The 16388-nt window shown below is 41.3% G+C and overlaps 1 protein-coding gene across 4 annotated transcripts in view; it reads left to right on the top strand.

Moving 5' to 3' along the window:
- The window catches only part of trappc9 (trafficking protein particle complex subunit 9), a 194831-nt gene that overhangs the window by 951 nt on the left and 177492 nt on the right, over positions 1 to 16388 (top strand). The window contains exons 1-8 of one of the 4 annotated variants that reach the window (XM_023811871.2): positions 602 to 686; positions 1528 to 2129; positions 4888 to 5033; positions 5561 to 5686; positions 7189 to 7215; positions 10057 to 10178; positions 14138 to 14263; positions 15701 to 15917. In XM_023811871.2, the coding sequence (XP_023667639.2) occupies positions 1546 to 2129; positions 4888 to 5033; positions 5561 to 5686; positions 7189 to 7215; positions 10057 to 10178; positions 14138 to 14263; positions 15701 to 15917 (1348 nt within the window). In that variant the 5' untranslated portion in view covers positions 602 to 686; positions 1528 to 1545. Of the gene's footprint in view, positions 1 to 601; positions 691 to 1527; positions 2130 to 4887; positions 5034 to 5560; positions 5687 to 7188; positions 7216 to 10056; positions 10179 to 14137; positions 14264 to 15700; positions 15918 to 16388 lie in introns of those variants that run through there. The other 3 variants (XM_023811872.2, XM_023811873.2, XM_023811874.2) reach the window with 3 other exon arrangements.

Genomic DNA, 16388 nt, shown 5'->3' with positions numbered 1-16388 from the left:
GGACACTAAAACTGGTACAGTTATTTGTCTAACGCGAATGTAAATGTGACCGTCAAAGAAATTCACGTGTAATGGTAATTCGAGTGTAATGACTCGAAAATATACTCAGATGATGCTTAACTATTTTCATTGAACACTATAACTAGTATTTTCATTCAGAACACTTACACACGTGGAATAACCACATAAATCCACTTATTCAATTGTATAGCTGCGCTCGTTTCTTTCCCTGTGACAAGAGAAACCTGTTATTCCCCAGATAGTTGGCAACAGTGTAAGTTATTGGGTAATTCCATTTTTCATTCAGATTTTCCATCAGCTGCAATGGATCTAAGTCAGTACGGAAGACTGATGAAGTTAGCCCTATGAACCGAGCGGGAGAGCTCAATTTATCCATGAAGGGGGTGCTTCATTTTTATGTTTACCCACATTCATGTAGTAAATAAATTATATACATTCTAAATAGAATGCATAAAGTATACTTTTACTTGTTGGACAATTCTGCTATTACAATTCTTAAAAATATGTAATTGCTCTTGGTCTGAAAATGTATTCAAAAATGCAACTCACCCGCGAATATTTAGAGATTATGATGCAGGAAGTTGTCGCTGTCATTCAAGGAAGAATATTGTTTCGTTAACAATTACAGAAAGCTGTTTGTAAGGTGAAAAATATCAAGGGGACTCGTGAGTATGGCACAGCGTTATGGCTTAGATGTTGTCCACACTACGGCATTCCCCTGTTTTAAAATATGCGATCTGAATTCTTTAGAACGCAATGGCGATTTCTGTAGCTACTCCACTATATACTATAGTTGCAGCTTTCAGATGACAGGTGTTTAAATGCTGTTTCCTTTGGAATGGAGGGGAAAATAACGCCGCATTATTGTGCTAAAGAAATCCACATGATTATGTTCTACGTAGAGGTGTTACTTATCCGATTAAATGTATTTCCAAATAAATATTGACATTTAATGTTGGGGCTCTGTCCTGAAACGCAACGATGTTGGCTAGCTTGGTACCTTGACAGTTTGTTGGTTATCACGGGCTGTTAATGTTATAGCTAGCGTTACACAATTTATTTACCTTCTTATATAACTGTAGGAAATACTATAATTCCTTAATCTGAAACGAACAGCCGTTAAACTAGTTAGGTAAAGATCATATTTATTATTGCTTTGACACAAAGATTGAGCTCCTCTACTTACAGGTTAAGGTTTCAACAGACGAGATGTCGTACTGGATTTTGGGTATATTTGTACAGGTTAATCAAGTGTTAAGCTCGTACCTATTTCTATTGTTAATGAAGGCAACATCCGTGTATGTAATCTCAGTTGCAATGATCTAGTAAACCAGGGAGAACTCTGAAATAGCCGCTGTATCGCACACCGCATATAACGTTATGTAGAGGTATTTTGGATTTTGGCGCCATTAGCCTAGGACCTCTTTTCATGTATTATTGATGAGCTCTATATAATATTCTGAGCAGGCAGATCATGTGTGTTCATTTTGTTCTACTCTTCTCCAGGTTGCGGCCAGCTGAGAGATGAGTATCCCAGACTACATGCAATGTGCAGAGGATCACCAGACCGTCCTGGTGGTGGTGCAGCCCGTAGGCATTGTGCCGGAAGAAGAGTTCTTCCGTATCTACAAGCGCATAGCCAGCATCAACCAGGTTAGCATTCGTGACTCCCAGAGGTTGCTCTACATCCGCTACCGGCACCATTACCCCCCGGAGAACAACGAGTGGGGAGATTTCCAGACCCATCGCAAGGTGGTGGGCCTCATTGCCGTGACGACATGCAACTCGGCCAAGGAGTGGCCGCAGACCTCCGAGCGCTTCCACGGTCAGAAGGAAGTGTTCGGCCCCACGCTGTACGACTCCCGCCTGCTTGTGTTCGGGCTGCAGGGTGAGATTGCTGAGCAAGCCCGCACAGACGTGGCCTTCTACTCTAGTTATGACAAATGTGAAGACGTGGAGAAGAGGGTGGAGGATTTTGTGGAGTCTATTTTCATTGTGCTGGAGTCCAAGAGGCTTGACAGGGCCACAGACAAATCAGGGGACAAGATTCCCCTACTCTGCGTCCCGTTTGAGAAGAAAGACTTTGTTGGTCTCGACACAGACAGCAGGTGAGTTGGGTTTCATTATGAAATTATTAATTAGTCCTAATTTTTATAGTTCTGTACAGCTTATGGCTTTACTACTGATTTTTACTACATTAAACCTTGCTTACTACTTCGTGTTCAAGTTTGTTGAATGACTCCTTTTTATTGTTGCATGTCCTTAAATGTTAGCAATAGAATGGGTTGTTGTTATTGTTCAGGAAGTTAAGAAATAAAGGCTGAATGAGGTTGAAGCAAGGAAGTTTTTGAATTTAAGATGTGTTTTTCTTGCCGCATAGATACAGAAAAGGTTGATGGTGTTTCTCACACGTTTGTCCAGATACTTCTGACATTTCTGCCGTTTGAAAAAAGCCACGTTTCCTCCTATATCATTATTTACTCTTATTTACTTTTGTTTGCTTGTCTTGGTTTATTTGTCTTTCTTTTTTTTTCTTTCATACTGTCCTGTGAGTGTATTATTGGGTGTGAAAAGGTGAGCCGTAGCCCTGTGCATCGCACTTCCCCATTGTTAACCTCCTCCCACCCCCAAGGCTCGTTAGCTTCGGTCCTCTTTACATTCCAGAAACTTCTGTCTCAGTGCTGAAGTGTCTTGGTTCATAGCCGAGAGCCAAACGCATCACTCTTACCTCTGGTGAAGGAAGTTTATATGATTCTTCCTGTAAACATCTGAACATATTAAACGTAAAACCACTGATTACCTTGTTAAAATGACATCCATAAATTAGCTCAAAAGCAACTTTTATGGTGGTTCTAGTGAATAACATAGAAGCGTGTGTTTGTTTGCCTCCCTTCAATCCTCACTTTTCTGTAAGTTGCACAGTCCCATTTGAGATGCAGAGGGTCATATATGTAAAGCACATGTTTAGTGTGCGTGGCATCTGTAATTATAGCGGCAGGCCTTGATAACGTGTCTAGTGCTCACAGGACAAGCTAATGGCCAAGTGTGGCAGCGAAGCCTGTGATGGGTTAGAAAGGCTCTCGGACACCAGACGAACCAGGCAGTTAAGTGTCCTTGTAAACTGGGAGTGCTGCCGTGTTGACTGGTACCTGGATTTCATACGGTAATTCATGGGTGATGCTTCGTCACAGCTTGGCTTTCATTCTTCCAGTTATGAAGGCATGAATTTGAATATGGTATCCATGTACTGGGTGGACCAAATAGTTTCCTTACATTTGTTGCACTTTGTTGCTTATTAGGTCCCTTGAAATACACTTTTATGGAATTAGACGCTTAGCCTTTTTCAGAATAGCTGGAATTAAATCTCATTGACTTTCTGCGAGTGGATTAAAAATTGTTTTGAAAATGAGAAACTATGTGTTACTAATGTCATGCAATGACAAATGTGTCTGTTACATAACTGAACAGAATTTGTTTTAATCTTCTGCTCTTTGAAAGGGCTGTTGAATTCATTCCTTTTTCCCATGACTATGGAGTGCAAGATTTCTTGGCTACATAATAACTGGAAAACCAAAAATGGGGTTGTGATATTATGGATAAGTTAGTCAATTGCCAGAATGAGAGCCCCGGTACGTTTTCTTCTCATGGCCCGAATAGCAGTAAATGTCGTGACACTTAACCTTGTGACGCACTGGGGCTCCAAGTGAAGAGGAACGGAGGTTTTGCATGTTGGCTCCGCCCACCACATTAAAGGAGAGCTCTGAGTCAAAATCTCCTTTCGAACAAAATAGCTTGATTGCATGCCCACAGTTTTGCCAACGAGTGAAACAAATCTGAAATCGGATTCAGAGTCAAGTCTCCTTCCTTGTGTGTTGTTTCATGCACTTAATAGATACTCTTATCTGGAAACATTTCCATGGCCCATAATCCACATACATGCATCAGCATTAACCTGGCCGTTGCTGATGTTGTTTTCCTGACATCTAACGGTGTGTGGGATGTTAATCAGTGCCTGAGTTCTGTGGAAACTTTTGATAGCTGATTCTTAATTTTGGTGGTTGGGTCCGGAAAGATTTTTGTATATTTCCCAATGGTAATACATGGCATATGACAGTCCTGGAAGGTTTCGTGGTGAAAACTCGTCTTGCGTCTATGAACAGATGCTGGACTCATGAGTGGGAGATTATCTGCTCCCTTCTTCAGTGGGAAAGCTGCAACGTTAAAGAAAGCTTGACTCATAACAACAGATGTACTGTGAGTTATCAGAAACACAAGGCCCAAGGAAGGATCTTTGGTTCTGTAGATAATGTTATGCTTTGTCGGAACTGCACATTCAAGCCTTTTTCCTGTCAAAAAGAAAATTGTGGGTTTAGACCAAAGTTCTCCTTTGAGATGTGTCGTCTTTCCTCATTTCAGCTTTTCGTTTTCATGTCGATACAGTAATACTGGTGTAATACTGGCTAAGAGTTTAGTGTTTTAGCTTTGTACCAAGACACTGTTGTGCTTGAGCTGCCCCTCCCTTTCCCATTGAACTGAAATGACTGCTCTCCATTCTGCTGGTGGATTGTGATTGGGCAAGATGGTAAATGCCAAAAAAAGAAATTGACGGTGCTGATCACCATGTTCTTTGCAGAAAAAAAGAGAGAGGTAAGTATTCATCACATTTGCTTTGCTAGGAAGTAGCAGTTCTCATTGACTGTAATCCATTAGCGTAAAAGCTGTATTTTGTTTCTTGAAGTTACATGCGATCACCTGTAGGCTGCACAGATTTTGCTGCATTTCTGGGTACGTTGACGCTGGCTCCTTGCTGCGTGCCCCCGCACTCATGCACTCGCCTTACCCGTGCTCTGACGCCCTCCTCTTCAGGCACTACAAGAAGCGCTGTCAGGGCAGGATGCGGAAGCATGTGGGGGATCTGTGCCTGCAGGCGGGCATGCTGCAGGACGCCCTGGTTCACTACCACATGGCCGTGGAGCTGCTGCGCTCCGTCAATGACTTCCTGTGGCTGGGGGGTGAGTTCGTCCAGGTGGGGCGCACTGCTTGGAGTGGGAACTAGTGTGTCGGGAACCTCTCCGAGTCTCGTTCGGACCCCTCGCTTTAGACGGAACGTGATCGCTGTGCTGTTCCAAGCCGTGAATCAGGATGTCATCCTGAAGTTGATTTGAAATCTGGCAGGACTGGCTTGACCCCCGGGAACAGGCTGATTGCGACTTGCAATGGTGGATAAAAAGCTTAGGGTTGTGAAGGACAGTGAACGACTGAATGAGCTGCAAAGTAATCAGCTGGATTTTAGTGCTGTCAACCACATAGTAACAGGCGATCCAATGTTCGCTCGTTATTCATTTCTAATGCTGGTTTATGTAAATTTTCACCTGTTTCACCTATTTTTTCAAGCTGGCCAACACAATGACAGAGAGTAATGTCAGATCTATGCAGTTTTGGTTCATGTGCCAACACTCATGTTTGTGTCCCAGGAAGGGACCCAGTAGGATTCCTCTGGTTATTGCCAAGCTCTCACTGTTGTGTTGCCTGCTCTCAGCTGCCCTGGAAGGCCTGTGCTCTGCGTCTGTGATCTACCACTACCCGGGGGGAACGGCGGGAAAATTCGGGGGCCGCAAGCCCAGTGTCTCGCAGGCAGCTGATGCCGGCAAGAGGCACCGGCCAGGTAATGTACCCCCGACCTGCTGAAACCATCGTTTTCCCTTTGAAAACTCTGTAATAAAGTGTGAGAGTGTAACTGGAGTACAGAACCAGAGTTGGGTAATTCAGGTCCAGAGAGTAAAAGTCCAGACCAAGATTTTGTTTCAACCAACCAACTGAATACTCTGTGACTGACTTTTTATGCTCAACTGGTTTGTGAAACAAAATGTTGCTCTGAACTTTTACTCGTTGGATCTGAATTACCCAACTTGGTACAGAATGAACCTCCTGCTAACCAGCCTGCTCATTTCCACAATAAAGGCGTCTCTGCAAAGTTGAATAGTTCCTCAGAATGCAAATTTAAGACCTGATTATATTTGTGCGACATTAGTATAGCTTTATCTTTTGGCATAAAATTTTTAAAGGCAATAATTTTGAATGCCTGCAACTAATTCTGAAAGAATCATTCTTCAGTAATTGTGCATTTGAAGTAATTTCTGGTCTCTCATTTTCAGTCTCACTGATGCATCTGTAATGTTTTATGAGCGAACCCTGCTTACAATTACAACAAGGAAGGTGGTTTGGTTAGAGCTGATGATGAGGAGGGCAGTAATGCTTAGGCTGATGATGTTTGTGGAGATACTGTTAATTATTATGGTGATAACCATGTTGATGGCGGTGAGCATGATGAGGGTGAGGAGCGTGTTTGTGGTGGCGAAGGCAGTATTGGTGAGTGAGGTGATGGATGGACGTGTAATGCTGTGCAAAAGCCCTTGCTTACCTTACCTTACTACTCCTGCATGTGTTCTGTTCATTTCTTGTTAGCCCCTTCTGTAGCCTCATAGCTAATTTTGCCTTAACTTGTCATCCATCAATCCCTTTGTCATGCACTGGAACACCATATTCCCAAGAAAATGGGAGCAGGCTTTTGGGACTCATTGTCTCTCCATGTGATTTAGACCTAGACCAGAATACAATATTATAAACGCTCTGTGTTGAGTATGAGCGTGTAAAGGTGAGTATTTCTGAGTCTTCAGTCAGCTCAGCTACCTAACCATAACCTGCATGCTGGTTTTCATTGTAGTTTGCGTCACTAGGTTTCAGTGCTCCTGACTGATGCATCTTTTCTTTATTTACATTTTTTATTGTGAAATATTTAAAACAGAGCTGGGCAGAATCCAAATAACAGTTTGCACATTTCCCTGCTCAAACACACCTACTAAACCTGGAAATTGGCTGATTAAAATGTTTTTGAGCAGGGAAATCTGCTAACTGTGTTGGATTCTGGCCCTCCACGACTGGAATTTGTCCGGCCTGGTTTAAAATAACATGACAGAAAATGCAGACATATAAAAATAGCTTTTGAAATCACTGGGTAAATAATGTGATTTTTTTTTTTGGATTACGCTCCATCCAAAGCAAAGCAGAAAAGCATGCATTCAGCCGTGGCAGCAAATTGGTGGGGACTAATAGGGCTATTGCGAGGATGAACTGGAGTGAACCTTCGTTCTTTCTCTCTGTCTGTAGGAGCGCAGGAAGTTCTCATTGATCCAGGTACTGTATCCATTGGCTTGTAGCTGTAGAGATGCCTGTATTTTCTACTCCTGCCTGCTGTTTAGAGCACAGTCTGCATGCCAGCCTCCTTCGTTATCTCATTTTTCGCTATCTCATTTTTTGCCTGTAATTGCTATACAAAGCATGATTTGCATGGTGTGCTCAGAGAATTTGCTCAATAAAAGGGGTACTCTATAGAATAACCCTTTTTCTGGGAATTATTGGTTCTTTTGCATGGCATGAGGGTCTTAAAATTTGTTTAATGCTTGTTTTGGGAACTTCATTATTCCTGGACTTTCCATGCGCTTTTAACCCGATTTAGTGACCAGACGGTGGCAGTGTTGTCTCTGAAACGCCAATGCCTACTGAATGGAGTTGACTCGCTTACAGACGCACAGACCTCTATGATGAATGATTCATGTTTGCATAGGCTATTAATAAGATTATTTTTTTCAGCAAACGCTTGAGAGTCTCCACATGGCCAACACTTTTGTTATATGCCAAAGTTTTCTAATAATGATCTGAAAGCCTTTTTATTGCGGAGGCGTAAGCGCGTGGCTTCGGCTCGGCGTCGCCTGCAGGGCGCGTGACTCCGCAGCCTAGAGCTCACCTGCTCTTGTTTTCAGAGGCGTCGCTATAAGAGGCGCGATACGCAGGGGGGCGAGAAGCTGTCCTCTCCCCTCTTTTCCCCGGGAAGACGGTCGTTTGAAGTGTCGCGGTGATAAATCGCTCCTGTCGTGGTAGCAGTGTTGGAGGAAGGAGTTGATACAAAGCGAAAAGTCTTGCGGCGTTACCGTTTTTGGTGGAGATAAATGCGAGTGAATGGCAGTTGAACAAAACCATTGTAAACTTATCTGTACGATACGGCTTTGTAATTCGCCCGAAATCTTAACTGGGAATGTGTTTATACGAAACCATGGCACATAATCACGCAAAAAGGTGCGTATGTGTGGTAATGTGTGTGTTTTCATACACAGGGTTCCTCTAAGATTTAACCCAAACGATAGTGTAATATGGAAATGGACCCTATAAATGAATTACAATTAGAGTCAAACTGCTTCTCATCACAGTTGTCATTCTTACAGTATCGTAGTAAAAATGCAAAATGAACTGAAATGATCCCATTCATTTATTCTGCTGAGATGTTAACACTGAAGCACAAGCCTGGTAGTTATAGGCCTGCAGCCTGTCTTGAGGCTTCATTTTTTTAGTGGTAGTTGGACCGAATGTTGGGCTGCCTTTGAAAATGTGTTCCTGAGAGGAAGATGATCTCCTGGTTAAAGAAACTGATTGTCTTTAAGTGGCCAGTACAGAGGTGCTTTGGGAGGCTTTGATAGTTCTGGGACCTCTTGGGCTGAGAACATCCCAACATTATTCACCATAATGCGCCGGCCCTCGTGATGGCTGTGGCGTTCATCGTGAAGTCGATGACGCAAAGAGAAAAGATGGTGTTAATTACTTCTGGTGCACTTGTACCTGGAGGCAAAAATAAATGGAAAGTGCCGGTTTTTGGATCTCTGACACACTTGTTAGGAAGCCATTAACGCACTAGAATGGTTATTGATTTTTTTCTATTATGTATTAAAATAGCAGTACAGGAGCTGGTATTTCGGCGTGTTTGGGTACCGTCTGTGGATGGCACACATAGCTCAGGCTGAGACAGAACACCATTTTGGTAATGGTCAGGGGAAAAGCAAAGGGGGCCAGATTTTCACAGGCCTGAGGCGCAGTGAGACGTCCCCTCTGGGGTGATGTTATGCTTGGAAGAAAATGGCCCCCTTGGCCGGAAATGTGTGGTGCATAGGTGAAGTGTGAATAGGTGAGTTGGTGGGATGCTAGGAGTGCTCAGTGGTGACACTGACAGCAAGTGCTATCTGTTTCGCAAATCCGTTTTCTTCAGGTCCATGAAAACATTAGGACTGCATGCATGGCTGTTGTAGACACTGGTAGTGAAAAGATTTGTAGCACTAAAGTTATACCTCTAACTCCCCACAACTCTATATAATAACAGTATAATAATAATAATAATAATTAATAATAATAACAGCATTAATTAAAACAGAGGAGTTTGCCTTAGTGCTGAAAAGAGAATAGGTTCCCCCCCCCAGATGGACATAAGTATTCATTATAGTGTGTCATTAGTATTAGAAATAGATTTTGCATGTTTGAAAAAATGTATAGAAACATATAAAAAAAAAAACTATAGATTTGCCACTGCACCGACATACATGCAGTTTTTTTTCTTCCATGAGCCAACACTAGTGTTCCTTAACTAGTGATTTCTGTAAAAGCAACCTTCATCCTGTAAACGGTGCATTGTAAGTGGTCAGAAGATGAAATGCACAGCACTCATACTGGTGAACTTATCTTTTTCGACAACAGGAAGAGTTAAGAAGTAAGTGTGTCTAAAAATAGTTTTGTTGTTTGGGTTTTGGGTTTTGAATATATCACCTTAATGGCCCGAATGACGTGAGTTTTTCCAGAATGAAACCTTGATTCTTCTATTGTAGACAGCTGGATTGTGCTGAGGTTTGTTTTTCTAGCATTGTGATCTCTGCCACTGATATGTTTATTTAGTGATGTCATGCTTTTTCATACCTAGAAGGTTTGTACTGCTAAACAGGATCTGATATCAGACTTATATATATTTTTTAAACTAATTTTGTCATGGTCATGTGTTTTGACCAGTCATACTGCTGTGGTGCAGCCACACACTTTGCATGTCTTCTTGTGGCCCCCCCTTACCCCTCCCCCCATTCACTGATGTAGTTCTCTCCTTTCCTTTTGTTGCTGCTCAGAATATACCTAAATAATGGCCTGTGGGTGTGGTTGTTCTCCTAGGTGCTCTCACCACCAATGGGATTAGTGCTGACACCAGCAGTGAGATCGGCCGTGCCAAAAACTGCCTGAGTCCGGAAGATATTATTGAAAAGTACAAGGAAGCCATCTCCTACTACGGCAAGGTACTGTACTGGACAAGAGCACTTTTACAATAACTGCTGAATGGACCTGTAGGGGCTGGTGTGTGGATCCGACAATGCAGTTTTACCCATTTTCAACTTTTTGCCATTTAATAGCAATACATGAGAAAAATAAACAAATAAATAAATGGATGAATTAAATGGATATATCTTCATGTGTGCAAACACCACACACACACAATGTATGTGACTGTGGCAGTGATTGGTTTAGGCAATGACACAATAAAGCATATTCTTTTTTTTATATGTACCGTATATTAAAATGGCACATTATAAAAAGTAGGGTGCAATGCACAGAGTGGCCAGTATTTGGCAGCACTGTACTGTGCTGGTGTTGTTGCTTGCACTGAAATCAGAATGCAACAAGTACACCTTGGAAGGCTTTCATGATGCAGTAGCTACTCACAGAAGCAGACCAAATGTTTGCTGTTGCTTGATTGTATTCGGCAAAGTCAGACCCCTTCAAACTCCAGAGCAAAGTGCCACCCTGTCTTCAGACAGCATAGAATGTTTCTGGAATGTTCACCAGGGTTATTAGTTCATTTAGTTTTCCATTTTGTTTTTCAGTTTTAGTCCAGTTCCTTTTAAGAATATGGAAGTGTTTTTTATTTTATGTACATTTCTAGTTTTAGTTTAGTTTTTTAGTTTCAGTATTAATTAGGGCTGCCACTAATGACTTTTTCTATCAATTAATCTATCGACTATTTTACCGATTTCTTGATTAATCTAAATGATTAATGTTCCTCCAGAAAAGCAAATTGTTTAATTTAAGTTAACTTTATTTTGATTACAACAAATTGTATGTCATTTCAAGGCTTTAGGTAATGGATGCCGGCTTTTTGGCACTATACAGATATTACTTAGACTTACCGTATGTGCGCATATCAGTAGGTCACCTAAAATATTAATGAGGGACACACTGTGATGCTCAAAAGTTAGTAGTCTGTGTAAAATCAGCGTATCCTTATGCTTAATAAACTCGATTTTGATGAATCAGGGAAGCGATGAGCACTGAAATCACAATGAAGTAAGGGACATCTTAATAACCACAACGTCTTTTGAAAGAGGAGATATTGTGGTTAAACTAGGTAAAAAGACGGTCGTGGTGTGACGGTACTTTTTGCAGATTAAGCTCCGACACTTTTTAAAATAGCTTTCATTTTTATTTCATTTCAATAATTATTTTTTTTATTTGTGTCCATTTTTGTTTAAGTTTTAGTTTACGGTAATGACACCGGCCACAACAAGCCCAATACGCACGAACACACACTGGCAGCATCAATAAGCACAGAATAAGCCCAGATTTTAGCCTAAACATTTTCTCAAACACTTATTCAGTGGAAATTCTAAAGTTGCAGGCAGACAATTTTATGACTTTGATGGGTATATCTAGCAGCTATAAGGACAAAGGATACGAAAATGCTCACCATACTAATGGTAATTTAATAAATATAAATAGACAGCACTTATCGTGGTTTTGCCTTTTCTAGTTCTTGTGTGTTTCCTGATCACGTGCTCGTGCATGGCACTCGTGCTGCTGTGGTGTGCCATAGAAACTTTGCACAGTGTACTAACGACCCTTTAGTTTTGTGACAAATTTGAACTACTCCCATAATTCTGTAGTGATATTAAAGGAAAACATTTTTTATAATGAAGCGTTTTAGAAATAAAAATTAATGTCACAATGTAATAATTTGCGTAATAAAATGCCTTGGTTCAAAAAAATATTGACGCATATTCAGCGTTGTCGTCATCGACTACGTTGGCTAATCGTGGCAGCCCTAGTATTAATTTTAGTTTTACCACACTGGAAGTAATTCACATGCTTTCACCCTGCACAAGAAACAGCTAAGGAAAAAGTGTGAAGCATTTTGTTTTCTTGGTTTCACATTCCCTTCCAAATCCTTACCCTCTTTCCTGTAATACCATCATGTTTTTATAGCTATGAAGGACCTGCTTTATTGATGTTCCCATTCCCTGATTACAAAATGCAGATGCTTGGTGGATTTTGGCACTTTTGGAGAAAGTGAAGCCTACCTGGGTGTCCCCAAGAGAAAACCCTAGGGGAGATGTGGTTACAGAGTGAGGAATTATTCCTAGAAATATTAATGTAGCGCAATCAGACAATTGTTCTACAAAACATTAAAAGAAAGTTTAATGCACCAATTTCAAAAACTTAATTATTAATTTAAAACATTAATAATGCCAAAATCTGTAATATTTCACTCAATACTGAATGTGTGAAAGATTCTAACAGTAATTAGCAATGCCACCAGCCCTGTTTTAAACTTGACAATAAGTATAGGAATAAGAATAAATAAATATAATTAATTAACATAAATCCAATGGTAAACCGTTAAACAAAGCTTAGTAACTGGTTTCCATTTAGCAAGAGTCTCATATTTTAACAAAAGATTAGCCTAGAGGAGTGCATTTTCATTTACATCACCACTGCACAGCACATATATGTATGTCTGAGACGGAGAGAATGGAGAAAATGTGCAGCGGCGCTCATAATCCCTCCTCTCTGGATCATGGTTGTTTATAATTATTTTGGAATTCTAAAGGATTCTTTACCTTTGTTGTGAGCACTTGTTGCTCCAGCGCGAAAACAGCACACACAACCTTGCTGAATGCGGAAAAACCATTTATATGAATACCGTGACCAGACGAGAAATGCACCAACATGGTGGATGATGGTCATTGCTTCCTGCGGGTGACACAGTGTGACGTTAATTGCAACCAACAACCACAGTGCAAATTGAGGAGATAAAAACGAAAACAAAGCTGATTTTACACGCAATTCTGTTTAGTTTTAGTTCATATTTCGTTAATCGCTGTAGTTTTTAGTTTTCTTTTTTTCCAGTTAAAGGAATTATTTTTTCACTTCTAGTTTTTTACTCTTAGTTTTCGTTTACCATGTGAACACTGGGGTTATTATAGTTATCTTCAGAAAGTGTGTGTGTGTGTGTGTGTGTGTGTGTGTGTGTGTGTGTGTGTGTGTGTGTGTGTGTGTGTGTGTGTGTGTGTGTGTGTGTGTGTGTGTGTTCTGGTACACTTAACCCATACACACTGCCCTCATTATAGAAGCCTTATGCTGCTTCAAACTTTGCTTTATTGACCATTAAAATGGCTACCAATTCATGCCAAATTTGGAGTATTATGCCAGGCAAAAATTTGTGCTGTCCTATTTATGTGCTAGGGCAGGTTAAACCAGTCTCTGCCATTCCAAGTGAATTTAGGTTTTAATCAGCCTTAAAAGGTTATGGGTAGCAGGAGACAGAGCTGGCTGGCATTCCAGCCATCTGCTTTTCTCTTCTGCAGTAATGATCTTTAATGATAGTTTATGCTGGTGTAAAATGAAGACTTATTACATATCAAAGAGGTATCTGGACTATGGTGTATCAGTGAAAACAGCAGCAGTGTGTTTTTCGAGTTTTGTCATATGCAGATAGAAATGTCTTCCCGAATAAGCTAACAAATTCTTTTACAGTGCACAACTGATTGTATTGTATGTTGTATAGGTATTTTAATTGTTTTTTTTTGTGTTATAACATTTGCAACCATTAATTAAGTGAATGATTGAAAAGAATAATAAAAAACTCATGACACAGTACTGAAATGCAAGCAAACTTTGTTATGCTAATCGTTGTTTAGTATGCATGTCTCATCCTGGGTCTGATCCCTCTAACTAGTTCATGCCATCTCAAATTACACCTTTGGTATGGGGCCAATTTGGACTGTAATTGAGTTTAATTATGAAGATACTTGTAATGGGCTTCCGGTCTTGTTGTATAGTTCTTTATAGTCTGCTGATTTTCCATGGAAAGTACATATTAAGAAAGAAAACCCTTGGGTGTAGGTGGATCATGGTCTCATTCTGTCATTTCTAGTAGTAACCCGTGGATGAAGCTGTTGTGGTTGTACTTTTTTTCTTATAGTACAAGAACGCTGGTGTGATTGAGCTGGAGGCCTGTGTAAAGGCCGTTCGCGTGCTGGCCATCCAAAAACGGGCCATGGAGGCCTCAGAGTTCCTGCAGAATGCCGTGTATATCAACCTGGGACAGGTAGGTTGTCAGCCTGCGACTGATTAAGGCTCTTTAGTTACTGGGCATCCACAAAAGATTGACCCTTCATCATACTCCAACTTAAATAAACACCAGAACAAATTTATATCCATGACTCTGGCCTGTGTCAGAATTAGTTATTAGAGGAAAAAAGGCATTCCTTAAAGTCCTTTCCTGTTAATAACTTGGCTGCACAAGTCTGCTGAAAGGGGCAGCTGTGAATAAATGTTGGGCACAGCTGAGTCCAAGAATGTTTCGCCGGAATCACATTATCCTCAGGATAAACAACTGACTTGTATTGTGTATAGAAAAATATCTAGCTGCAAGTCTAGGTGCGGCTTGATAAACATTATAGATCTCTTGGAGGGACTACAAAAATGCAGATAATGCAGGTAATATGCAGGTAATAGGACCATTCAGTACTGGGTGACTGCAGATTCCAGATGACTAATACCAGATGTGTCATCACTGTGGGTGAGAGATTGTCTGTTCTCCTGCAATGGCAGATATGTTTGGGTACATGTTACACAACGCGTCCGATTTACATGCTCCTTAGTGGGGCTCTGCTGGTTACCTGGAAAATGTCAAGCGTGTGGGATCTGGCCACAGTCATCTAGAGGGGACTTCATTCTTTGGTGGGAGGGATGGTGTTCACTGCTTGTTGCCACCAGGGAACACTCAGAGGCATAGGCTGCTCTGCTCAGACATGGTCCGTATGGGGAAAAAGGGAGCAGGCTCCATCCAGGCAGCCCTTCATGCCAACTTGTGTCACAGCACTGTGGACTTCTTATATCCCATACGCTGCTAATTATTGATCTGATATTGTGTGATTGTTGGTTTGATGAGATTGTTTTGGACCAAGTATAGACTTTACATTGCAAGATCAGTGTTTCCCCTAGGTTTACAGTTTGGGGGGGGCAGAGGGACACCTACATGATTCATGGTGTTCATGTGTTTCTTTTAATGGCAGCAGTCAAAAAAACACAGATATTTTTGTCTGCTTCTAAGGTGGTTGACGCGACATAGCAAAGGAGAATTGTAAATAAGATAAATAACACAAGGCTATTTAGTTTGTTTAATAAAAGGACAATGTATAGACCTGATCTATAGGAAAGGTAACCTTAAATGACTTCTGTTGTGATCTGGCACTATATAGAAAATAAAATTAAATAAAATTAACTTGACCTTCAAGGGGGGCCGGGAGGTGCCGTTGGGGGGCCGGGGCGCCCCCCTAATATAATGGTAGGGGAAACACTGAAGATTCTTGGGAAACCTCTCTTTGCTTTTAGGACTTCTGTATGAAGACCAGCTGTTTGCTTAACAATGTCTGTGTGTAAATGGTCTGAACTTTATTACTTCACCTTAACAGCATATTGTAAGCTGTGGGGGAAAAAAGACTGAAAAGGGTTGTATCTCTCCTGTTCTCACACCCTCCAGCTCTCGGAAGAGGAGAAGATTCAGCGCTACAGCATCCTGTCTGAACTCTACGACCTTATTGGCTTCCACCGAAAGTCAGCGTTCTTCAAACGTGTGGCTGCCATGCAGTGTGTGGCCCCCACCATCGCTGAGCCTGGGTGGAGGGCCTGTTACAAGCTCCTGTTAGAGACCCTGCCTGGGTATAGCCTCTCTCTGGATCCTAAGGACTTTTGCAAAGGTACCCCACCCCACTCCCCCGAGGGTTGGCTGAGGGCGGGCCATAACTAACTCAGTGCCAACTCAGGGTTTGCAGTATAAAACAATGGTTCTGCTGTTGCCTATATTAAAAATACTTGCAATGTGTGAAGCACAACAACAAGTGAGCCACTTAGCTGAATGGTTAGTCCTGCAGCTTATGGGTTAATTGGGTGGGCTGGCCTTCAACTGGGTAAATGCGTTTCCTCACACCCAGCATGTTGAGTGTGATAATACTAACACAAAAGTAGATTTAAACCAGTGACATTCCCAATGCTTCCTTCTATCGCCAGCATACTGGAAGATGATTCAATTTCAGTGTGAATTGTAGTTAGTTTTGATAAGGATTGCACTTTGCGAAAACCTTTTCAGTCTAACAAGTACTTAAAGTGGCTGTCTAATAGAAAGTCTGATTGATATGGCGACAGATTTGCCTTCTAAACGTCTGTTTTGA

The sequence above is a fragment of the Paramormyrops kingsleyae genome, chromosome 23 (genome assembly GCF_048594095.1).
Source record: "Paramormyrops kingsleyae isolate MSU_618 chromosome 23, PKINGS_0.4, whole genome shotgun sequence".
Taxonomy (NCBI): domain Eukaryota; kingdom Metazoa; phylum Chordata; class Actinopteri; order Osteoglossiformes; family Mormyridae; genus Paramormyrops; species Paramormyrops kingsleyae.
The sequence above is the reverse complement of the archived record's forward strand: the minus strand, read 5'-3'. Positions and strand labels throughout refer to the sequence as shown.